Source organism: Sycon ciliatum, chromosome 8, assembly GCF_964019385.1.
Source record: "Sycon ciliatum chromosome 8, ocSycCili1.1, whole genome shotgun sequence".
In the NCBI taxonomy this organism is placed as follows: domain Eukaryota; kingdom Metazoa; phylum Porifera; class Calcarea; order Leucosolenida; family Sycettidae; genus Sycon; species Sycon ciliatum.
Window position 1 is genome coordinate 3,685,631 of NC_088650.1, and position 24,580 is coordinate 3,710,210.

The following is a 24,580-nucleotide window of genomic DNA, read 5'->3' on the forward strand; positions in this document are numbered from 1 at the left end:
AGGGCTAGAATTTCACTAAGTACGCGTACATGGTGACTCAGCTACAGATTTCTGCATTTCACAGCTCTACCATACTCTTGTACTCTTTCTGAACACATGTGATTTCTCCGAGCCTTGAGCCTCTGGTTAAATACAATAAAACAAATTTAAAAAAATGTCATGGTTCACGTGAGACTCGGCAGGAAGCCAGGTTTTCCGCATCCGCAGGAACGCCACCACCCTCTTGGATCAAGGTGCAGATGCAGATCCTAAAGCGGTGGTGGGAGGTGAGTAGATCAGACCCACCACAAAGATACAATAAATACAAATAAAATCCTGTAATTTCACAAATTTTCGGTGTACTTTTATTTTCGGTACTTTCGGTGCATCTGCTTCATACCTAAAATTTCAATACACCGAACAAACACTAACACACATAATCCAATAGGGAACAGCTTCCCTGTACCGAAAATTTCTGTTCACCTAACCTGGCCTTTTGCCCTCATACCGAAAATATTGAGCACCGAAAATTTCTGAAATTAGAGTACTATGATGACTGGGATGGAGAGCCAAGAAAGAATTTAAAGGAAAGAAAAAGAACCAAGTGTTAGTGGCTTGTGTTTGTGGACAGTATAGCATAACTTGTAGTTCCTTGGTCCTTTTTCTTTACAATACTATGAACTGATTGATAATCGGGCGCCAGGACTTTGCCCGCCACCTTACCTGATGTTTCAGCAGGTGTTGCAGCTGATGGAGATGCCGCCTCGGTCACTGCTGGTCTGTGCTTCTTCGCCTCTTTCTTGATCTTCCCATGCGGCTCACCAACATCGACACCGGTACTGCCGACTTTCTCCTTCTTGATCTTTCCTACCACTGACGATCCATGCACAAACAAACACATGACACAACGAGGCAAGGAAAAGAATGTGGATACATTGTCCACAGTTGCTTGGAAAAGCCCCAACACAAGCAACGCAAGGCTGGCCGGAGAGGAGGGGAGGGGGATTGAAGAGTAAAGGCACGTAATGCAGAACAGAGGTTGTGACTGTGACCGGCCATGAATTGACCAAGACACTGACACTGCTCACCTTGACCTTTTGACCTTTTGACGCCCATCGCCGGAGGCGATGATAGCAATGCTACGACAGAAGCCATAGCAACTTGTGCTGGGATTGCACCATTCAATAGCTTGCAAGGCTGAAGAATTGACCGTCAGTATTCAGCCTGGTCTACACCATAGAGCTATTTGAAGTGACTTTTCTGGCCAGTGAATCCCTATTTTTGGTCTTTCCATTTTTTTCCCCGCACACCTACATGTAGATATACCGTATTTTACCGGTTGTAAGTCGACCCCGGTTATAAGTCGACCCCCCTATCTGGAGGTCTCAATTCTGCGTTTTAAAGTTTTCACCCAAAGAAGCATTACTAACCACCTCCTGCTACTAACACATCAACAAATCATGTAAACATTCCTTATTGGAGGATATAACGTCCCAATCCTTGAAAAAGGCCAATAAACTGGCAAAAATGTGTAAACATGGTGCACTCGTGCATGCAGTGCAGGTCATTTTTTGTAAGATACTGATAGTTCCCGGTTATAAGTCGAATCCCGGTTGTAAGTCGACCCCCACCCTTTCTCCTTCTATTTTAAGTCGTAAAAGGTCGACTTACAACCGGAAAAATACGGTACGCAGGAGGATCAAGAGATCAGCACCACGACCAGGAGAATTGCATGATTGATTATCCCGTATCACATCACATTTTGGGATGCAAACACCTCAATCTGCGAACATTTCCACTTGGCGCAGAGCAATATTGTATTGGTAATGAATGCCAGCCATGCAGAATGACAGGCAACACGAGCAGTGCTTGTTCACAACTTTCCAAAAAGGAAGACAAGAAATCTCGAGTCCCCACATACCTGGACTATTTACGGTACTGGATGATGGAGACATTTCAGTGTCCATCTCCCTTGCACGCTGCTTCTTCTTGTCCTTTTTCTTCTTTTTCTGTGGCGAGACGTCCTCACCACTCACATCATCGGACTTCCTTTTACGTGTCTCCACAGTGGACGGTTGCTCGGGCTTGCCCATGGCACGTCACGGGCAGTCTACGCAAACGCAGAACACAACAACAGTTGCACAAGTAAGAACATACACTGCATATACGCCATACGGTTCAATAGTCTACTTCTATCTCAACAGGGCTCAATCAATTACGTTGAAGTAGCTACGTGACTCCCCCCCCCCAGACTATACAGGACACACACAACAGGTGGGCAAATAAAATAAAATAAATACTTGTGCTGTGATCGTTAGAGAGAACATTGAAGAGCGTTTGATATCGCCTTTAGGTTACCCACATCACCCACAGTGAATTGGGAACTTGGTGCCTGGCACAAGGGTAATGTGGATGCAGCAAACATACGCACATATGCTATCCGGTAAGAGTCGTTATAATACAGCACCAAGAGTACATAACCAAGCGTGTGCAACTCCTATCTCGAGCTGCGATGGGTTCACCCACGGCGGAATTTTTTTATTGCGTCATTCTTTGGCTGAAGTATGATCAAGTGCGTATGCTTTCCCGCCCATTTTTTGTAGATATGGTAGAGTTCACCAGGTTCAGGACACATCGATCTATCGTCTGTTGTTCTGCTTCGACTACCGTAGCTGTGATATACAAATTCTTTGTACAGTCAGTATCGCCTATAGCGTTGGTGTTTGATTTTGAGCATTTTATCACTATAAGCGATATTACTATGACCGATACTGCATGCAATGTATGCGAGTGGGGTGTCAAACGACTCAGCGCACCGTGCACACACGCACTACATACATGTACAATGTCTTGTAGCTGGCTGTAGCGCCTGACACAAAAAAATCAGGATTTCCTCATGATGGAGGCATATTTTGGCAACTTGTACAAGCAAAACTCACCAAACAACACTCACTGGACAAGTTCTTCACGAAGAAGTAACACCCTGTTCTCCTCTGACATCGCTTGATTTTACATCAATCACTATAACCGATGCAAAAATAGTGTAATAAACGTCTTTTGAAATATGAATTTGATCACTATAGGCGATATATTACTATAGACGATTATTACTATACGCGATAACTGTGTATACTTAGTTATGGCGAATGAAAATGAATTTGAGGAATTGATCACTATATCCGGTATATTACTATAGCCGCCAACCTTATAGGCGATACGGACTGTACTTTGATCTCTGGCTACGCATGATGGCATCAGCGAGCCAAACAGCCACCAAAGACTGATGTCATAAAAAAAATTCCGCCGTGGGCTGGGGGGGGTCGTCGAGTTGCACACTCTTGGTTATGTACTCTTGACAGCACCTATCACACTCTTACCGATGCACGACAAAGAAACCTACTAACACGCACGCCTGCCAAACAGCGCCAAGGCCGAGCGGTCCCTGCGACACTCACTCGCCCTACATGCCCTAACACCACCGTGTCAATCAAGGCGCCAACACAATTGCCTGAAGTGTGAGGCGGAGCTGTCTCGATATCGACTTTTCCAGGCCCAATATTCTCATACACGGCATTTACATTTACGCTGCAGAACATCTGAAATCTACACACACAGGATGCATGTACACCTTGTTTGGTAGATTATTCATAGGGCTGAGTCGGGTAGCATTTTCTTCGGGTATCGGGTTCGAGTTTTCCACGGGTAGCGCAGGTACCCGATGGGGTAATGTTTCCATGGTAGCACCACAATGCACCCCTTCCCTTACACACTGGGCACACATGCAGAGTATTACATAAATTCGTACACGTGCACTGTACATCATGTCATCTGCGACTTCGGGTTTTCGGGTACTATACTGTACCCGTCTACCCGAGGTCCTCACGGGGGGGGGGGGGGGGGGGGGGGGGAGGGGGAGAGACACACTGTGTTGAAATAGTGCTCCTGACTATAATCATCATCAGTGGCGGCAAGACCAAGAACCGATCAACAGGTACATGTATGTACCTATGTGTACTACTGTCGTGGACATGGAAATTCGGTCGCACCTCTAGCGGCCACAGGGCGCTGGCCACGCAGCCGTGGATAAGCGGAACATGCATTACGCGCTGCAGCGTGCTGGTCACAGCGGAGCAACATGACTTTGTGCACTGCACGCAGCGTTCTTTACACGCTGAGGGCGCCGGCCCCGGTCAACCGACTGGGTTTCTATGTCCGCTACAGTAGGAGAACACTCACATACCTGTACAGTCAGACCTCGCTTAACCGCACACATCCGTTACCCGCTAAAATATCCGGATAGGCGAGGGAACCGGATAACCGAACGCCGGTTATGTTGGATGCATCACGTATGCTGTAAATCTGTAACCAGCTACATGTATGTTCTTCTGCATGGCGAGGGATCCGGATAAAAGAGGACCGGATAAGCGAAGTCTGGCTGTACTGCATGTACATGTAAGTATTAGGAGAGCGCATGCATTATTCTCTGCACGGCATGCATCATCATTTCCGTGAGTAAGTCACCATTTACATCTACTGATGGACCTAACTTCACCATTCAGCAAGATTGATGTCCCGATGATTTTTATCATCTCAACAACGGACATATGATTGCTCATTGGACGTGTACGCTATGTCGGCTAAGAGCGTGATCGGTGTACTGTGCCGTGCCTTTTCAAGCACTTGTGCCCCATCGATAAGATCCTATTCAAAAGATTTGTCTCGTTGAAAGTGAAAACAATTCTTTGAAATTATTGCTAAAAAAATACTTACCTTTCGGACCTCCAAATAGAAAACACCCACCCAGGAGAGGGTAGAGAGAAAATGGCAAGAGGACAGCAATCCCGCCCAGCAAGTGCACGGATAACTCTGGTACAGCAACACGTCGTTCTTTTAGCTCTGATCTGGTGTCAATCACAAAAAAATTATCTCCAACTCGGATACTCCATGACCCATGAAATGTCAGATATTTCGATGCATGCCAGTTGTTCGTTTAGTTCGTCTCGACGTCTGTCTGTGTTGGCCTACAACTGACGTCACGATCATCAGACATCGCACGTGCTTGACTTTTTGTGCTCTTTGATTCGAGTCACTTGAACACTTCATGGAGTTCTACACAATTTTCATTTTTCAACCATCTTGTTGGTATGGCCGTGGACGGAGAAAATATCCCTGTAGCAAAAGTTAGTCTGGGAGAATATTGTTTTAGGGAAGTTATCGAGAGTCAGACTGACCTTGTCCGTCAGCTGAGAGACAAGTCCTTCCACAGTAAGCATCGTGGACAATAGAACAAGACCATCTGCAGTACCGACTACCGGTACATGCACACGGTTTTTTTTGTACATGTCATGTAGAACTTTTCTGTGATCTTCAGCAGTAAATCCAGTATTCATGGTACCGGTATTCGGGACGCCAGATTGTACTGGTAAGAAGGTCGAAACAGGGCACCCACATACCTGCATGGAGGTGGTCCGGCCGGAGGGAGACTGGGGGTAGCCCCCTGGAAAATGTTGAAATTTTTGAAGGTTCAAAATCCCTGCATTCTGGGCACTTTTGGCCGTGGTCGGCCGAAGAAGCGGTCCGGCCGGACCGGCTGCTACGCCCCTGGGTAGTTGTGGTAGGGTACATAGATGTATAGACTGGTACCATGGTTGCAAGAGTCCATAACCCCAGGGGTTATGGACTCTTGCTAGTACTGATCAGCTCATGTGCACGGTTATAATATTCCCACATCCGCCAGCCCCAGAGTCGGGACAATGCCATTTTCATAAATAATGAGTACATGGGCATATCGTAATGGAATGCTTTCGGCTACGATCTTGTTTTAGCAGTTTGAGAACTTGAATAGTTACATGACGTCGCTGCAAAACATCCTTTGAAGTGCTCGGCACGTTTCTATAATTTACTTAAATAGAAAAAAGAGCATCTGTACAAGGTCTGAAATAGACCCATTGGTTGTGAATTGTGATTCATGGAAACAAGCCAAGAAAGAATTCTCAAGCCACTCAACAAACATTTCAATGAAGTAAGTTTAAAAACAAACTGATGTTAGTTTGAAGCTATCTTCCATGTCCACTACATTAAAAAATTAAAAATAAATGCAGGAGAACTCTGCAACGAGTTGACTGCAGATCAGAGCCTTGTACTTGGCAATCATGGTGGCAGTACGCATACAATTTCGAATATCTGATGTGATAAATGGGAATGGTAATAATTCGTGCGTTCGCAGTTTGCACCAAGTAAAGCGTACACTACACCGTACAAAGTATTAGCCTACATGCACAGTGCTGTAGTTAGTTGTTGTAGTAGCACCAACACTCTACACATCATGCATAGCCCCGGGGCCTGTACCTAGGTACGATTGTGTAGCCTGGTATTGAACATTGCACCGCTGATTGCAGCACACTCACAGGCATTGCTCATACTTCCATTCTTGGCAATTCCCTCAGAGTCATGTAGTTATGGCAACCATGAGCACCGCCACTTTCATCATCAACCACCACTTCGTCATCATTGGAAAGTGAACTCGAAGAAGCCCACTTTCTTGCGGTCCTGCTTGCCTTTCGTGCGGATCTGCGTTGCTAGTGGCAAAAAGGATGTATCTCCAGCCTGCTGCAGTGGGTCAGCTTGAAAGGCGGCAGGTCTGGTCAGCTTCCCTGGCCGTGTGGTGGGCCGGGATGCTGCTGCTGCTGGTGGCTTTGCTGCCGAATCTGCTGGCTCACTCCAGATTTGATTGAATTTGGCGGCGAGCTGACTGACACGGATGTTGCGGGCTGACTGCTGAGCGGCTGCCTTGCCTTCACTCGGCCCCTGGTTGCTCGTGCTGGGGCGTTGAGACGATGCCTGTTGAAAGCCGAGCACTTTGCGAGAGACGTCACCCTTGACTGCCGTTGTTGTTGTTGTCGTATCCCTGACGACCGCTGTTGTTGTCGTATCTTTGACGACCGTTGTCGTCGTCCAGTTGTCCTGGATTGCCGGTGCAGCTGACTTCTTCTCATCGAGTTGTTGTTTGGTCTTACTATCCACGGTGGGCAGTGGAGTAGCGGAAACACCGTCCCTGAATAGGAAATAGCAATGTGAAGAAAACAGTGAATAGAAACTTGTGTGCACTCTGTCAGTGCATGCATGGTACACCTAGGCATTCTTCTGACTACTAGTATGTCCAACGAAGGCCAGAGTGCGCGCAGTCCTGATATCTGCCATGCCGGGTCATGCTGATGACTCGCATACTGTAATTTCACACCTTTTCGGTGTACTTTTATTTTCGGTACTTTCGGTGCATCTGTTTCATACCAAAAATTTCAATACACCGAACAAACACTAACACACATAATCCAATAGGGAACTGCTTCTCTGCCTAAAATTTCCGTTCACCTAACCTGCCCTTTTGCCCTCATACCGAAAATACTGAGCATGTAAAATTTCTGAAATTAGAGTAAGCTGAGTGGGTTTCTATCAGGGAGTGCAGGTGCGTGCCCCGTATGGGTTCCTGGGTGCCCGGAACCCCCCCTTTTTTCGCTCAAAATGCAGGATTTTGCTTCATTTTTTGAAATTTTTCCGGGGGGGGCGGAAACCCCCCTTGAAGGGCACCGGCGCACGCGCCTGGAGTGCAATGTTTTAGGGTGGCAAACCAGTGTACAGTGGAGACATTGTACATGTTTGCAGTGCGGAGACCTCTTTTTGTTTTGTGATGGAGTAGGGTTTATCAACCACCACACCACACCACACGGAGTAAGGTTTATCAAAGCGAAAACCAGCCAATACCACCACAGTCACTCGTAGCAGTATTCACCTGTCGGCTGTGCTTGATGCTGCGCCATCAGTGTCATGCTTCTCTGGACCGCTTGCCAGTTTGCGTGAGGCTGGCAACACCAACCCGTCCCTGCCAGAAGCATTCTTACTGTACTGCTTGTCATCTTTCACTTGGCATGGTGGTGCTGCCGGTGCTGGTTTGGGCAATGTCTCTACTCTGGGAAGCTTGCCGCCCGTGATACTTTCCTTGCGTTTGAAGTGCAGCTTTTCTGTGACCATGCTGCGTTCAGGCTGCGTATGGGGCGACGGGCTTGGCTCGATGGTTTTAGCAGTCGGGATGGCGGGTTTTCGAGAGTCTTCCACTGAACTCTGTGGCGGTGCAGGTGCCACTGTTGTGTTGGCATTGGTGTTCTGGTCTTGATTGGAATCATCGTCTGACACTCTGGAGAGAACATGCACACACACACGCACGCACGTGCGCGCACGCTTAGCCAAACCACATAGAATCATGTGGTTTTCTTTTCTTCCTCCACACCCTTTTCCATACTTGGACTGGAATCCAATTCTTCCCGTGCACTTTGTGGCTCAGCTGTAGCTGTACGATGCCCGTATTCCTCTCTATATCCGGATAGCTTAACTGTTTTGACCTTGTTAGTTCTCATCAGCAAAGCTTAGAGTCACTGTACTAAATGATCACAATGAGATCTAGTTGACAACAACGCTAATTAATTTGGCTCAGAGCGTCGATATCAGAGTGCTCTAAATGGGGGAAACAAAGTGAGCTCTGCACGAAGGCTGATAAGTACTCTAACCAGAAAGAGTACTCAGCCAAGCCGATGAGGCTCGGGAGTGTAGTAGTCAATCTACGTCAGTACGTGTATTGCACTAGTCCTCATCAAAGTCTTACCTGTTTATTGCTGAGGTTTGTATACTAGCACTGGATGCATTGGTGAGCTTTGTTGAACTGCCACGCGAGCTCCCGGCAACTGCACTGTCGGTGTCATCCACCCCTGCCCTCTCCGGGACGGTGACTCCAGCATCGGTATCATTCACTCCTGCCCTCTCCGGGATTTCTTCTCCCGCGGTGGCAACTGCAACCTGAGATGCTTCAGGTTTAGTTTGTAGGCCACGGCCGGTACTGGCTCTGCGGCTGTCGCGCGTGCTGTCTCGCGTTGGTACACTGCCCAGGAGCTGCGATAACACAGACTGGCGCTTGCGCTCCAGCGTTTCGGCCTCTGCTATCCTGGCAAGTGTCTTAGCCCTGACTATGTCCCTGCAGTGTGCCCTGTGCATGCGTTGCCTGTACACTGCATGGACAGTGGGAGCAATCAGAAAACAACAGAATGACATGAGAAATGCCATGAGAGTAAGACAAATTCTTGAAAAATACTCACAAAGGGAAGACTTCGGCGCACGAAATGACAATTTCTTGCAAATATTACTCGGCCCACATGATTCTGGTGACATCACCTTTCACTTGTGAGCATAAGTGATGTGTCTGATACACTTGAGTATTTGCTGTCAATGTGCCATGTGGGCCATTGGGAAACTTGCACATGTCAACGTACGAATGCACAAACACACACGCACACTACATGTGCAAGCCACAACTTTCAAATCTCCAGGGTCCACTGCCACTGGGTTCCAGTTGGACTCACCCCGTTGCAGAACGATTGCTGATTGAGATCGCTTTTCCAGCAATCTCCGGTACTTGACCCTGGCCAGCCATCCCTTGATCACTGCACGCAGGAGTTAAGAGATCACATTGGTATTGTGCAGCAGTGACGACAACAACGACATCAATAGCAACAACGACGACAACAACAACAATGACAACGCTCTCTTAATGGCCACAGGCCATCGCGAGAATAAAAGATTTCAAACGACAACAACAACCTATCTCTTATTGGCCACTGGCAATTATGAGAATAGAGATTTCAAACCCACATCCCATCCTGCAAGCTCGATCGAAAGCCTCAAAAACCACTATCAAAATCATGGCAGTTGTACATGTATTATGTTGTCACTGGCAATGTGACTCAACCCTCTGAACACTGCCAGCATTACAGTACCTTTGCCAATGGTGACTGCAGCTCTAGACCGCATTGAGTGGAGCTTCTGCAGCAGCTGGAGCTCTCGCTGGCGAGCATCCTTCAGTCTCTTCAGCAGGCGGCGCGCAAGAAAACGACGAACATCTATCACAGGAGTAACAATATAATTATAATGTTTGCCACGCATATCATCCGGAATAGGTTCCTTTTCAAAAGATCGACCTGGTTTATGGCATCACATCACACTATTGCAATATCAGTATTATATCAGTTTTGAATCCCTCAAACTTATGAATGTTTGACTGTTGCAATTATTCCTAATTTTAAATAGTCATTCCCATGTGCGGGATTGACTGTCAAAAGATCACACAAGAGTGATCAAGTACTGCATGAAGCACCGAAGAGAATGTCAACACCAGCCCATGACTATTGTTCAAACAATGAGTAGATGCAACATTCATCACCACTGGGTTCACTAAGATGTGCCATGTGCCAGACCAGGGTACGTACTGGTTTGTATTGCAATGGCCGCCTTGTTTCGCTGCCAAAGCTCCTGGCGTCTCTTCGCTTCTCTGCGTCTTCTCAGTTCCTTCTGCGCAACCATTCGTCTCATTCCTGCGAGAACATCAGGGGAAGGTAGTGGAGAGAGTGTTGTTCAGGCTGCGTGTCTCACCATGTGATAATTTACACCACATTACTCTATTGCTATGGAGCATGGGTGTCAAGACGTATTGTGTGAATGCATGTGATCCCAATTACACGCCTGTGGGTTAAATCATCGTTGAGGTGAAGTATGGAAAGAAAGGACAGATCAGCAAGGGAGCAGTTGATAGCGAGGAATGAAGAGAGAGAGAGAGAGAGAGAGAGAGAGAGAGAGAGAGAGAGACGTAGATGTGTCCCAAATTGAATGCAAACCCGCCATGCCAACGTTACTCACCAGTCTGTATGATAATGGCTGACTGTTGCCGCTTGGCTAGAAGTCGCCTATACCGTATGCGTGTCAACCAGCCTCTCACAACTACGCAATACAACACGGACACAAGGAATCAGGCAATGAATCAAAGCTAACTTGCGTACAAGATAGTGACAGCATACTTCTTTAGGCAGGACTCGTACTTGCTTTACACAACCTTTCCACTAGATTCACCTATGCACATAATACATGTACACTCTAACCAGAACTGACATCTTACTCTTTTTCTTCAATTCCTCAATAGTGACAGACCATAGTGGTGAAGGTGTTGGAGAGATAATAGGGAGGTTTCGCTCTACGGAATTACGTATGAAAATAACGTATGAACTGCACGGAATTTTCATACGTAAAAATCAGAGCTGTTGGGTTTCGCTCTACGTGATTTCTCCACGACTGCTCAACATGCGTTGTTGCTTTGGAGATGCGTTGGCTGCATGCGCCCACCGTATGCACCATGAACCGAAACCGCGTTTTCCCTTATATTTTGCACGTGGTGTACGGTGTGTGTACCTTGTGTTTCGCGCGGCTTGAATGTTGCCATGGACAAATGCGGAAAATGCGAAAAAATATTTCAAAAAGTCCTACGGAGGACCCAACGTAGGAAAGAGCTTTCCTACGGAAATCCGTAGAGAGATTTACGTATGAAAGTTGCCCTCGCTCCCCGGCGCGTACGACATACGGATTTTCATACGTAATTACGTAGAGCGAAACCTCCCTAATAAAGAGGTTAAGATGCACGTTACTTCCGACTTCACGCGCAATTTCATGTCAAATTCGGCGTAAAACTCCCAAATTTTGACGTGAGCTGCTAATCTCGCGTTGTTTTTCGACACGCGATCCAAATCACACGAGCTGAATCTTCGTGCATCTTAACCTCTCTACTGTCTTAATCCCCACAAAGACTGTTTGTTCCGATGATCACATTCCTAGAAAACATACGAGTGTGGCGCATGCTTACCATTCTGAATGACTCTGCTTGCTGCACGCTCCTGTCGCATTCGCTTGACATTCTGCCGTACCAGACAGCCACGCACACCTGCATGGCACAGAAGCAGGTGGAGACACGGTCTCAAGCATGCTCTGCTGCAGTGCAACCACTACTGCCCGTGAGTCTCACAGTACTCTTGTTCCGGTGTAGTTGTTACATGTGTCTACTGCTGCTATGCCCTTGAATGATCTACAGACAACTGCTCCTAATACAAGCACTACTAAGAAACAAGCTGCCTGGAGAGACTACAAGTAGTCCTAAGCAACTTGGAGGTGTTCAAGTCATAAATATAGTCAATGTCGCAAGCACATCCCCGGGTATAATAGCATCTCTCAACTAATCACACGATCTCTCAGCCCATGGTGGAATTTTTTCACTATAATTATCAGTTCTTCGGGGCCTTTTCGCTCACTGATGCTGCAATGTGCAGTCAGAGGTCGAACTTGCACATCGAAGCTACCGCAGAACAACGGAGGGTGTGGATCCACTCGTCCTGATCCTGATGATATGACATGGCAACTACCTGACAAGCATATACTGCCAAACACTAGTAATCAGACTTTAGCCAAATATGATGCACTAATAATGCAGTTGTGCGTGAGCTCATCACAGCCCAAGAGGGAGAGAGAGAGAGAAACTGTATACTATTGCCTATGTACTCTTGCTGTGGGGAACCATTGGCTTACAGGCTTGAACTCCGATCACAGCTTTGATCAGGCGCTGTTTGCGACGGCGATACCGACGGCGCAGTATCCAGCCACGGATAGCTGCCAAAGGATAGAGGCCATAGCACCAGAACACAGCAAAACATGAAATTTGATACTCATCACACCCATATTGTAATGTACAGGAAAACCTGTAGCCAACGACCACCGTGACTAGCGACCAGCCTGGTACTGCAGACCACTTTGCCAGGCACGGACGGTCTCACATTCATATTATGGCTGTGCGGTGCAAACCTCTAACTAAAGACCACCTGCCACAAAAGACCACTTTCTCCGGCCTCAGGGGATGCCCGTTAGTTACAGGTTTTACTGTACTTGTTCTGTGTGGTACTGGACATTGGGTCCCCTGTGAAGCAGCATTCACTCAGGCAGTATGGTAGCCTTGCCAATGTACAGCCGGAAAAAAGAGAAGCTGGAAAGCCGGAAAGATGCAAAGAAAATGAGATTTGCTCACTAGTATGTGCAATGCCATCTACTCAGTCTTGCATTCTCACCTGACTGCAGTGTGATGGCTGCACTCTGTCGCTGTTGCAGTATCTTGCGATAGGCACGTTTGGCTAGCCATCCCCGCACACCTATATAGACCAACAACACAACACCATGTTATAGACAGGCATGGGTGCATACTAGCAGAGGCAAGCAGAGGTTTATTGAAGACATCATTGAGATATCCACCCTTTCTGCACTCTCCTGGTAGACTGGGAACATGGGTTGGGGTGAGGATGGTTTTGCAGGTATCGAATGCCGAGGACTATTCAGCACCACCCAGTGTGTATCCTGGCCATTACAAAGTAACACCTGTAAAGGGGACCATTCTTAGAAGGCAGCCACTTGTGAAGGAGACCACTCTGACAAGGCCAAAACGGTAAATGAGACCACTCTGACAAGGCCAAAACCTGTAAATGAGACCACTCTGACAAGGCCAAAACCTGTAAACGAGACCGCTCTTGTAAGGCCATCACCTGTGACGGGGACCACTTCAATGCGCCAATTACCTCGGTTACGAAGACTAAAACCATAACCAAGGCTTTACTTCCACTCATACTCCCCCACCTCCCCCTGATTAGGATAGGATGACCATTCGTTCACAGCAACCATTGTTTGGCAGTCCCTTAAGCAATGGTCACATGGTACAGTTATCACTGCAGGTCTTACAGTGTGTTGACTGGCATTGCTGTTACTCACGCTTTTGCAGCAGCCGTGCGGATTGGTCAAACCTGCTGTACTCCTTCAGCAGGATGTCCATGTGAAAGTAGCGTAGGAATATCTACACGTCGAACAGCAGAAAGCACAGACATGTACGTGCAGATTGCCATATGACCTGTACAGCAGATTGGCACATGACCTGTACAGCAGATTGGCATGACCTGTACTGCAGATTGGCATGACCTGTACAGCAGATTGGCATGACCTGTACTGCAGCCTACATTATGAACATACTAGGAGACATAAACAAAGGACAGCTTTTCAACTGGCAACCACTCTATTTAGTTGATACTCCCTAAAATTCTCGGTCAAAGCTCTGAGTTGACTTCTGTTTATTGCATTCTGTGTATGTGATGATGTTTTAGATTTTATCCAGTACAGTAACTATTCAGTTAGTGATCATGTCAAGTGGAAAACTTTAAAGGTTGTAACTTGTAAGAAAATCGCCATCCTCCACTCTGCTGCGTGCATCTACGTTCAAACTCTTGTCAGCTCGAAAGGTTTTCTAGCAATTAGGATCGCCTCCGCACCTTTGTTTTGCCTAGCTGATAGTCGGCAAGGCCGCACTTCTTGGCGATGGCGTCACACGGCTGTGAGCCTGGTCGAACACGCTGCGTCAGCGGGTAAGCAATGATCCTGTAGCGCTCGCAGAAGTCCGAGTAGAGGATGCGATGGGAATAGCCCTGCGCATTCGTTGGATTAGAACAACAACAGATTGATGGTCAGTCCACTACATGTCAGAAGATTACAGATAGCAAGAAAGAAGTAGTGAGATATTGTGTACACAAAGATGCCAGCTGAAGGTAAGACAAGTTCTTTGGGAAACAATGCTTACGTCCAACCGAAGAGAAATATCCGCCGAGTCTAACGAGCCTAAACCAAACATCATGATTACAGAGTAACTCACTTTCTGCCGTATCCTGATGCTTTCCAGCACCCCGGTGTACTTGAGTTGATGCTGCACTTTGTCCATGATGAACTTTGACTTTTGCTGGATGTTGTTTGGCTTGATGCAGCTGCATACACAGCAACAACACACCCAACCGGCTGTAATTCTGCAGGCAATAAACCTGTGTGTAGCCACCACCTGCCATTAGAGACCACCACCTATCTTATGTGACCGGTCCGCATTTCAGGAGCTTGCCATGTTTCAACTTGTAACTGAACCTGCAAGAGAACCTTGACTACTGGTCAGAGTGCTCTATACATGAACATGCAGAGTTTCAGTACTAACGAAAATCCAGTGGAACAAAAGTAAATATATCTCACTCGGAGTATCATGCTGGACCTGTGTTAAACCGAACCTGTGTCGAAATTCTACAGTCATATACATACAGTGTCTATGAGCGGTACCATGAAATGTGCAATGGGGCGATGTTAGACAAGCATAGACGATTCTTGTCAGCTACTAACCGGATGAAGTGTGGCTGTGCATTTTGCATTCTTGTGAGCAGTTCACTGAGAGAGTTCTGTATCAAAAGCATACATACATTGTAACAGCACACAGTGAACATGGTTCAGAAGTATTTTCACCATAAAACTAATAATTCCAGGCAGTGTGGGGCACTGAACATGCATACGGCCCCTGATAAAATTTAATTTACTTGGCAAGATCCAAATACGTTTGCATCCAAACCTAATTGGTCAGAAATATGCACAATTGGCGCATATCACTGGTATTCCGTCTATGGCCTTCATATACTACTGCATGCTGTACCAACATGCGGTCTTATCTGGGTACAGTGGTTCATATGGAGTCAGAAAAAACAACTTGCATAGGCAAAAGTTGTCTCGATTTCATGCCACAGTTTCATCTTAGGTGACTACAGCCTCTTACATACATTACATGGCTATATAAAGAGAGTGATAAGGTGTCCACAACTCCACTTACAGTGAAATGCCAGGCTGAAGTCTGCATTCGTCTACTCGTGGTCATGCCAGTGCCGGCAGCTGGTTTCACCATCAACTTGGATTGGGACACACGCTTGTTACCAATGGGCTGCTTGCCTGTTCGATTAGCACCAGCAGTTCGAGGTGCGGCTAATCTCGAAGCCGATGCTTGAGGCGGCAAGTTTCCTGCAGAGATGTAGATAAGAGGCAGGTAGAGTCAAGTATACACGCTATGGTAAGTTACGGAAAATCTGTTTCTTTAGTGTGAACTTGCAGCTGTCTGGTCAGCCGCTGAGCACAACAACGGTGTAGTCAATTTGCAGATCACATCCAAGAAATCTTAGTGGTATTGTATCGGGTAGTTTCAGTCGAGATATTGCTCCGGCGGTCTTACCAGTTTTCGTGAGCTTGACATCAAACAGCTGCTGTACAAGATTGTTGCCTGGGCGAAGAGGAAATACATGCAAAGCAGTGCAATCAACAGGGGATTGGCTTAAGGTGACCATTTTGGGGTTAAATTGTGATCAAGAGATTACGGAGTTCGGCTATGTAGGTGTGGTAGATGTGGTTGGCAACACGAAGCCTATGCATTGCTGTTGCATGCTCCAGTCTTGGGACAGTGCTGGCGTAGAACCGTATGGCAAATATTCAAAACAGTCGGCTTTCAACCTAAAATTCTAACCACCATATATCTGCCTAACCTTGAAGATTACCACCTCCTTGCCTGGGACAATGCGAAGTGAAAGTTTTATAATGGCATACCGAAGTATTGTTGTGAGAATCAGAAGAGGATAATAGGTTGGTTGGCTTAGAGCGCATGGTGTGCGAGGAAATTTAATTGCTATCAAGGCTGAATGTACTGCTCAGCAGTTCAAAATGCAGAAGTGCTCTAACAACAACGGTATTGGTAGTCTCCCTCAAACTTCAGAGTATCGATATACAGTATACAGTCAATCCATTATGTATACCTGCTTGAAACAGTAGCTCTGTCATCTTCACCGGCAACGTGTTTCTGTTCTTCTCCAGAAACGAGGCAACCTGGTATGTTACCTGCGCATCGGCAACCGGCAGAAAGCACGACACAGACAAACACAATGTAGGCAGCACTTGTGAGATTATCATCATCACTGTCACCTTCACCAGGTTTTCACAGGACTAGAGTGGGCATGCAGCTTTCCACAATGTGGAGTTCATCATGTAAAGCAGTTAGCACAATCAAGTACAGAAGCAGCGTTCGGAAAGAAAAATGCAAGAGCTGATTGTTTAGTAATTGGTGGTGTTAGTGGACATTATAGCGTAACTTGTAGTTCCTTGGTCCATGTTTCTTTTGTATTTGTATTTATTCAACATTTCCTCGATCGTCAAATGACTGCCAATGACAAATGAATGTGAAATGAATGCAAAGGTACGCGGTAGAATATGGAGCAAGTTGCACAGTATACAGTGGGTTTTCAAGCCGTCACCGGTCCAAAACACAGCTACTCTCTCCAAGCGTCTGGGGACAGATGCACAGGGCGCTTTGCTTACCTTTCCAGCATAGTGAGTGATCGTGAACTGACAAGAGTTGTCCCGTGGCGCTTTGTAGAACTCACTGTCTTTCAAGTGTGTGTGGAACTTGTCTGAATGGAGAACATATTGGCAAGACAGTGAAGAAAGCTCAAGCAAACAAAAAATGCATGCCTACAATCTTTTAAACTCGGATACTGACCCTTCCCCTCTTCGGTCCTACGTAACCATGGACCTTCCAAGTTGGAAGGCTGTTGGTTTGCGCACTGGAGATGTGTTAGAGCTAGGTCTCAGGTCGATGAATGTCTCAGTAGCCTGTCAGTTTTGTGCCCTATTATCGCACTTTCTGACCGTTTATCACCTTGTTACAGTCGGGGATAGTTGCTGCATAACTCGTTTCCATGTGTTTCTTCTCTTTTCTTCTCTCTTCTTCTACAATCTTTTCTACCCAAACCAAACCATTGTTACAGATGGTCAGGAAGACACATCAGTCTATGCACAAGTTAGCTAGTGCATGCATTGTAAAAGAACACTATCTTCATGCAATGGGTACAGATTCTGTTCACTAAACTCAACCAAGAAGGACGGTGATGGAACCAAAGTGCTACCGTGACAATTTGTCAGCTGCTCTATTTCTCAAAGACTACCTAGTGGAGATAGACCTTTCTTCTCTGAGATAAACCCATTCGAGAACGGTCTCCATTTACAAAACCAGGAGAAACACTCACCTATCAGAGTGTTGTCGGTAGCCTTCGGAAATCGACTTTCCTCATCCAGCAATGCCAGCATTCCCAATGGCTTCTGCGTGAAGCAATGGAACAATGACACACGGACACACAGGCAATGGTTGGAGGAAGTTCAAGCAGATGTTTGTCGCCTGATGATGCTGTCATGGTTCGTTTGTATTACGCACAACATTCACAACGCTGACACTTTAAGGAGTCAAATATTATACTCCCAATGCTTACCACTTAGCATCACACCATCATGGTAGTGTTTCTACGGGAATATACCCAATTGCATGCGTGCTTCCCTTTTAGCAGCAGAGCATCACTGTCGTACGTGCAGAATGTTATGCATGATTCTCACCTGCAAGAACATTGCCAAACACGGAGAGTTGTCCAAGAACGGGACAGAACTTGCCGAGATGCCTTCACTGGTATATTCCGCCTGCACAGGAGCCAGCACATAACACTGCTTTGCAACACAGCTTAACACAACAATGGTTCTGCGCGAGTCAAACTTGATCATGCAGGATGATAAGCGGCTCTCTAAAGGGCTTCAGTGACCAGGTAAACACTAACAGCAATATCACAATGGTGGAGGATCCACCTGAGTGCCACTGCACCATGCAGCACAATCCTTTATAAGGCACAGCACGTCGCGTGTGTGACAGAACAGTCCACTACAGGGCTGTTTCAGGAACGGAGTACTCGGTGGCACCTTCGACCCAACTCCTACACACCAGTCGCATCAACCGGACACTGTACCTCAAACTGGTGCATTTATATTATCCTGGCCCCAAAATGGTCCCGAGGTGGGAAATCTCAGTCATGGAAACATTTTCCTTGAAGGATTGTAGCTAGTCCATACCTGTTCCATAGCAAAGATATGCTGATTGAAATAGTACTGGATTTGCTCATTTGTGATGTTGATGAACAGCTGCTCAAATCCATTGGTCTTGAAGTCCTCAAAGCCAAATATGTCCAGGATTCCGACCTCCAGGAGCTCAGAGTGTCTGCGCATTGAAGACAATAGAACGGCGCAACACAATCGGTATACGGCAGAATAGCATGCCCTGACTAGCCAGGGTCATGCATGTGTGCTGGTTCACTCACTCTGAGGCAAGGTACAAGTGCTTCACACACACACCGGTACATGTATCAAAGAGCATAGAGTGAGCGTGTACTGTGAACATGACTGAAAAGGTTACGTAACGCATGCTGGGCAATGCTTGTCGAATAGACCAACGATGAGTGGATATCCGGGATGATGCTCTTACTGTTGACGCTTGGACTGAAGATGTTTGTTGCAGCGGTTCACCAGCCAGCTAAACAACCTTCCATACAGCTCCTGTATACGCAGGATAACACCATGGCAGAGGCTGAGTACAACACACCGTAGAACTTCGACTTTCAAGCGCTTAATCCAAGGGATAACACCTCACGGCATCTTCATGTTCGGAAATGTAATAAATACTAGCCATTGCAGTGACAGTTAACTCACTTGCCGGAACGGGGGTGCCAAAAAGAATTCGTGCCGGGATTCTTGCAACTAAGAACAGTATTGGATACACTCGACTCATAAGGAGCATTTCATGCTTGAAGGGTTCAGCCTGCATTCTGCAAAGCGAGAGTTTTCTGCGAAGCATATCAAAGGCAGATTTCTGGCATATCAGTGTTCCGCGGCCAACAAATTTGTTGATGGCTCCCAATGGCTGTCACTTCAAGTCACTTCATCATTCCAGTTACAAAATTAAGGAAGCTAAAATGACAAGGATTGGATTCCAGTAGTACACGGAGCGCGAAGTTAAGGAATAGCACACTTTCCAGGCAATTAGATATTGTAACATGAGCGGAACTCAACACTGAACAGTCCATATATTGCCATGCCTATTTCGAAGTATTTGTCACTTTTTGTGTTGCAGTAAATTCAAGCATTGCATACCTTGGCCATGGCATCCCGACAGTCCTCAGCATCCTCCACAGTGTTGGGCCGTACAATGGCCTCACCTAGTGGAAAGGTCAAGTAGAGCACAGGGAATGTGAAGTCACAGCAGTAAAACGTTTGGAATTCTGCACAGTGGACTTTCCTACTACTGCTGTTGATGCTGCTTTTGCTGCAACCAGCTAGTGTCAGCTAGTGATAATTCTGCTCCCCATTACCTAGTTTCTGCACCACTGGGTCTGAGTTGCTAGAAAAAATTCCTGGCAAAGTGTATCGCCAGGCCCTATTTCAGCTACGGAAGTTAGCAGTCTGCTACATTGCCTGGCCTTGCAATCAGTATTGATTGCCAATCACCTTTGCTATCATAGAGCTCTGTTCATCCCATGTTTCAGGTATAGTGAAATCTGTAACTGAAGACCACCATGACTAGCAACCAGCCTGGTACTACAGACCACTTCACCAGGCACAGACGGTCTCACATTCATATAATTATGGTTGTGCGGTGCAAACCTCTAACTAAGGACCACCTGCCACTAAAGACCGCTTTCTCTGGTCCCAAGGGGTGGTCGTTAGTCACAGGTTTTACTGCAGTTGAACTCACCTTTTGCTGTGACAACACTGGTTGTTAGGGCTTGAACAATGTCATCCGTCCGCAGACCAAGAAGTGATGCAACTGAGCAGACACAGAGCGGCACAGAGAGAGAGAGAGAGAGAGCCACATCACGAGGTCTAGACCTTCATTTGATGAATATCACATACCGTATTTCCCCGATTATAAGTCGCACTTGATTATAAGTCGCACCCCCATTTTCAGGTTTGAGCAATATTGTTGCGATATATTCACTTCGGTAGTAAGTCATGCTCGATTGTAAGTCGCACCCCCTTTTTTACCCTGGATTTTAGTCTAAAAAGGTGCGACTTATAATCGGGGAAATACGGTAATACTTGAGCACATAAGACAAGTCAACTGTGTTGATGCGGGATAAGGCCGCACCGATGTATGCCGCACCGATGTATGCCAAGCATGACAATGCTATGTTCAACACTTGCCTTCCAGCTAGAACAGCAGTTGCATACCGCTCAAAGTCTGTCAACTGAAAACGCAATCTGTGACCCTTATAAACTTACCGACAGGCAGTTTGTCCGGATTGGCAACGATGCTGGCATCGATGCCGTGTGATGCGCTGGCGAAGGTATCCGCTCTGATCTGTACATCGCCGATGTGCAGTATGGCTACCAGGATGTGAATGATATTATCAACTTCCTGGAATGCGTGTGCAAGAGAAAACACACATGTGACAGCCACATCATAGCTACACATGTATGACTTAACAAAAGCACAGGAGTTCTTGGGGTGATCACAGCATAATTACATCTGGAAAATTGGGCTCAAATCACCTTGTTGCACATCATTGCCCCACGTATTCACTTCTATGCACACAAAATACTAAAGTCAATGGGATGCTTTCCCGGAGAGCAACAGGGACGGCGGGGGGGGGGGGGGGGGGTAATGGCTTATGTTCCAGTGCATTCCAGGCCCAGGAGAATACGCTAAGTTGTGTTCTAAGTAATACTAGGACTAACCATGTCCGAGAAAGCCATGACGCTGAAGCACTTGAGAATGTCTTTGAATGCAGCACGGTTGCTTTCTGCTGACTGCTTCACCTCGGACTGGGAGGACCTCAGATACCTGCACATATCCACACATTCCAACAGCCAAGGCGTGAGCTGAGCACGGCGTAACCTGTTTGGCGGCGGGGTCTGATTGAAAGCAATTCATCCCTACGGTATACACATGCCATGACCAGCCACTGAAGTAACATATCACCTGTCTTAAGACACTGACTGACTTTACAGACCACCTGTGTCTCAGTCCCACACTATGCTACTTAAAATGCATTTGGACCTTTGTAGACCTAAAACCTGTCATCAAAGACAGGCTAGGTAAACATCATGGGATAGTCATTAAACGGGTTAGACTTCAGATCAGTATAATGTACTCATATTACGAGTACAGTCACACCTCGCTTATCCGGTCCTCGTTTATCCGGATCCCTCACCATCAGGAAGAAAATCGCTGGTTACCGATGTACAGCAGTTGCAGTGCATACATACAGTATTTGTTTGTTTGTTTGTTTGTTGTTTGTATTCTTTATTTAGAGTGGGAAGTCCGAAACAGGCCCTAGCCTAATAACAATGGTCCCACTAGTGAGGGAATGCTGTATATCTGTGCATAAGGATCAGTGAGTGTAACAGCAACTAGTAGGGAAAGAAAAACAGAGAAGAAAAACAACTCAAAACAGGAGTTGGTGTGCTCGATTATCCGGTTCCCTCGCCTATCCGGAATATTTTTGTGGAGAACGGATGTGTGCGGTTAAATTAATGAAGCGAGGTCTGACTGTACTTGAAAAAGGTTCAAATCACTGCAAAATAAACTCTTCGGTAAACTTCCAAGATGGACAAGACACACTGTAATTCTGTTGTTACAGTATAGTCAGCTGACCTGTGCTGGTTGATATTGATGAGCTGATAGCGATTTAGTAAGGAACGCTCACTCAGGCCCGCGTACATATAGTAGAAGATGTGAAAGTTCCTCTCTCCACTGCACCATGAACACAACACAAGAACACACACACACACACACACACACACACACACACACACACACACACAGAATAGCCCAAATATGTCACTTGAACTCAATTCCAGTATGAAGTATTAGGTAAGAGTTTACCAGAGAAAAATGATCGGGATACATGGATACGTTATCCCCAGGTTGTACCATCTGCTCAGCAGTAGGCACTCACGAAGACGTTTTAAGTAAACTCTGCATTTTGCTGAAGCATGTACAAAAGTGTAGGCGCAGACTCATGGAAGAAACGCCAGTGCGACGTATACCTGGGTAGGATAAGCTGGATTCATCAGATGTTTCATACAGTGTACATCCAATTCGCACACAAAATTCTACAGCAACACCGCATGGTAGGGATGTCATACAGGTGATTTCCAAACAGACTTACGGTGCTTGGAAAACAACTCGCGACGACTCGAGGAGGTACTGCGAAACTTGTGCTGCATGTAACAATAGAGCGTGAAGCAGAGCATGGGTTGTGAACTTCAAGTGTGGAAACTGTAAAGCTTAAATTAATACATGATAGGGGGGAGGGGGAGAAGATGATAACTGAGTTTTCCTAGATATCCGAATGACAACAGGAATGTACGAGAGAGAGTGTGCTATAATACCAGCCAATGCTGTCACCCACAATCATTCCTGATCATTTTTTACCCTGTCGCGAACGCGATCGTATTTTCCGTAATTATAAATCTGACATAAATTTTACCGCCAAAGCCTATTCTTCTGACCTTGCCTTTTGCAGTCCATATTCTAAATGACTGTAGGCATGAGCAGCATGGTACAATCGCATATTAGGCATGCACGATCCTTTAGCCGTATAGGCACACACAGTGCAGATCAGTTCACTCTCCTTTCAGAACATAAAGATCAACGGTTCTAGCTGCTTTTCCCAGTGCGAGAAAAAATGTAAAGCTACAAGAGCAGCCAGCCAGTTTTCTTGTGTGTGACATTCAGTATAAGCCAAGGGCATGGTTGTCTCCACATATGTACACTCGTTTAGAATTCTCACAGAAGTGGGAGACTTTGGTTCCACACAGCCACACTGCTTCCTGCTGCAGAACCCCACACTCTTCAACTATTTTTAAAAGTTGTTAACTTGTTAATTATACCTAAATGATCACCTCCGTGCAAATACATGTGTACAAAGTAGAACACCTTCAAGCTTCTCTCTACAAGTGTCATGACCGGGGAGTTGGCCAGACATACTCTCAGGATTCTACAATTCCCGGTTCTTTACGGAAATATACCAGGAGTCCAGATACCCATTCCTCACCCTCGCCACACAAGAAGACCAAAGCTTCACTCTAGGACCAAGCAACAGAGAAGCAACAAGAACAACAACTACCTCTCGAAGCAAAGCATCGAGCTATATACTGCTATTATGTCCTAGTAGCGTGCAAGCTGAAGGAGCGAAGGGCGCGAGCAGCCAGCCAGCAAAGCATGAATAGTGATATGTTTCCCAACGCTACTAATAGATGAGACACATCGACGCCACGGCAAAACACTTGACAAAGATACATGTAGGAGCAGACGGAATACAATACAGATAGCAACACACGGACACGACACAAGTATATACACACCAGGAATACATAAGAGCATCAGTTGTCTGAGGGTTGCCTTAGCTTTGCGTTACAACGATGACCTAGCCGGCTGTCTCTGTTCTCTTCTGCCTTTGTGGTGTTACCGTAATGATCCATCCTTGTGGTGTTGAGCACTCTAGGCAATCTGGGAACTCTCACTATTGTAAGAGCATCATAACACTACACCACAAATGCAAGCACTGAAGTACTAGGACTCCTAATTACCCCAACAGTTACACTAGAGTTGCCATGCCAACCTGAGACAATGTGACCAGTCGGCAGGAAGCTGAGCATCAGGTACTTTCCAAAGCGACTGCTGTTGCCGTTCATCACGGTGCTAGCGTTTCCAAAGGCTTCAAATAACGGGTTGACCTAGGGACAAACGAGTTGTAAATTGTACAAGAGTGTAGACAACCGTGAAACTAGTAGGGTTGACAATGTCATCAAGTTCAGCAAGTGCAGTATGAGTTGCGGCTCAAATAGGAACACATTATTGGAAAGCGAGCAGCAAGTTTACCCTTCAAACATTTCATCATTGACTAATGAAATATAAAACATATTCAATGGCAGATGAAGTCACAATTTCTCCTCAATTAGTCAATGTTATGCTCATCTCTTTCACACTCTC

At 46.3% G+C, this 24,580-nt stretch overlaps 2 protein-coding genes across 4 annotated transcripts in view; both read right to left on the reverse strand.

Annotated features, from left to right (window-relative positions):
• The window catches only part of LOC135822281 (putative methyltransferase C9orf114 homolog), a 16,707-nt gene extending 11,777 nt beyond the window's left edge, over positions 1-4,930 (reverse strand). The window contains exons 1-3 of the mRNA XM_065335013.1: positions 4,750-4,930; positions 1,901-2,089; positions 703-852 (exon numbers count right to left, since the gene is read on the reverse strand). Of these exons, the coding sequence (XP_065191085.1) occupies positions 703-852; positions 1,901-2,072 (322 nt within the window). The 5' untranslated portion in view covers positions 2,073-2,089; positions 4,750-4,930. The remainder of the gene's footprint in view (positions 1-702; positions 853-1,900; positions 2,090-4,749) is intronic.
• Positions 4,931-5,724: 794 nt separating this feature from the next.
• LOC135822286 (myosin-IIIb-like) overlaps positions 5,725-24,580 on the reverse strand; it is a 31,815-nt gene continuing 12,959 nt past the window's right edge. For all 3 annotated transcript variants that reach the window (XM_065335021.1, XM_065335020.1, XM_065335019.1), the window contains exons 15-43: positions 24,210-24,324; positions 22,755-22,806; positions 22,238-22,336; positions 21,319-21,424; positions 20,863-20,998; positions 20,336-20,407; positions 19,735-19,799; positions 19,070-19,140; positions 18,661-18,805; positions 18,157-18,237; positions 17,796-17,868; positions 17,089-17,180; positions 16,530-16,611; positions 15,956-16,003; positions 15,563-15,747; positions 15,085-15,140; positions 14,579-14,687; positions 14,202-14,354; positions 13,651-13,732; positions 12,960-13,040; positions 12,427-12,507; positions 11,711-11,788; positions 10,717-10,797; positions 10,290-10,394; positions 9,801-9,923; positions 9,387-9,467; positions 8,636-9,035; positions 7,769-8,170; positions 5,725-7,033 (exon numbers count right to left, since the gene is read on the reverse strand). In XM_065335021.1, coding sequence (XP_065191093.1) covers positions 6,487-7,033; positions 7,769-8,170; positions 8,636-9,035; positions 9,387-9,467; positions 9,801-9,923; positions 10,290-10,394; positions 10,717-10,797; positions 11,711-11,788; positions 12,427-12,507; positions 12,960-13,040; positions 13,651-13,732; positions 14,202-14,354; positions 14,579-14,687; positions 15,085-15,140; positions 15,563-15,747; positions 15,956-16,003; positions 16,530-16,611; positions 17,089-17,180; positions 17,796-17,868; positions 18,157-18,237; positions 18,661-18,805; positions 19,070-19,140; positions 19,735-19,799; positions 20,336-20,407; positions 20,863-20,998; positions 21,319-21,424; positions 22,238-22,336; positions 22,755-22,806; positions 24,210-24,324 — 3,801 coding nt within the window. In that variant the 3' untranslated portion in view covers positions 5,725-6,486. The remainder of the gene's footprint in view (positions 7,034-7,768; positions 8,171-8,635; positions 9,036-9,386; positions 9,468-9,800; positions 9,924-10,289; positions 10,395-10,716; positions 10,798-11,710; positions 11,789-12,426; positions 12,508-12,959; positions 13,041-13,650; positions 13,733-14,201; positions 14,355-14,578; positions 14,688-15,084; positions 15,141-15,562; positions 15,748-15,955; positions 16,004-16,529; positions 16,612-17,088; positions 17,181-17,795; positions 17,869-18,156; positions 18,238-18,660; positions 18,806-19,069; positions 19,141-19,734; positions 19,800-20,335; positions 20,408-20,862; positions 20,999-21,318; positions 21,425-22,237; positions 22,337-22,754; positions 22,807-24,209; positions 24,325-24,580) is intronic.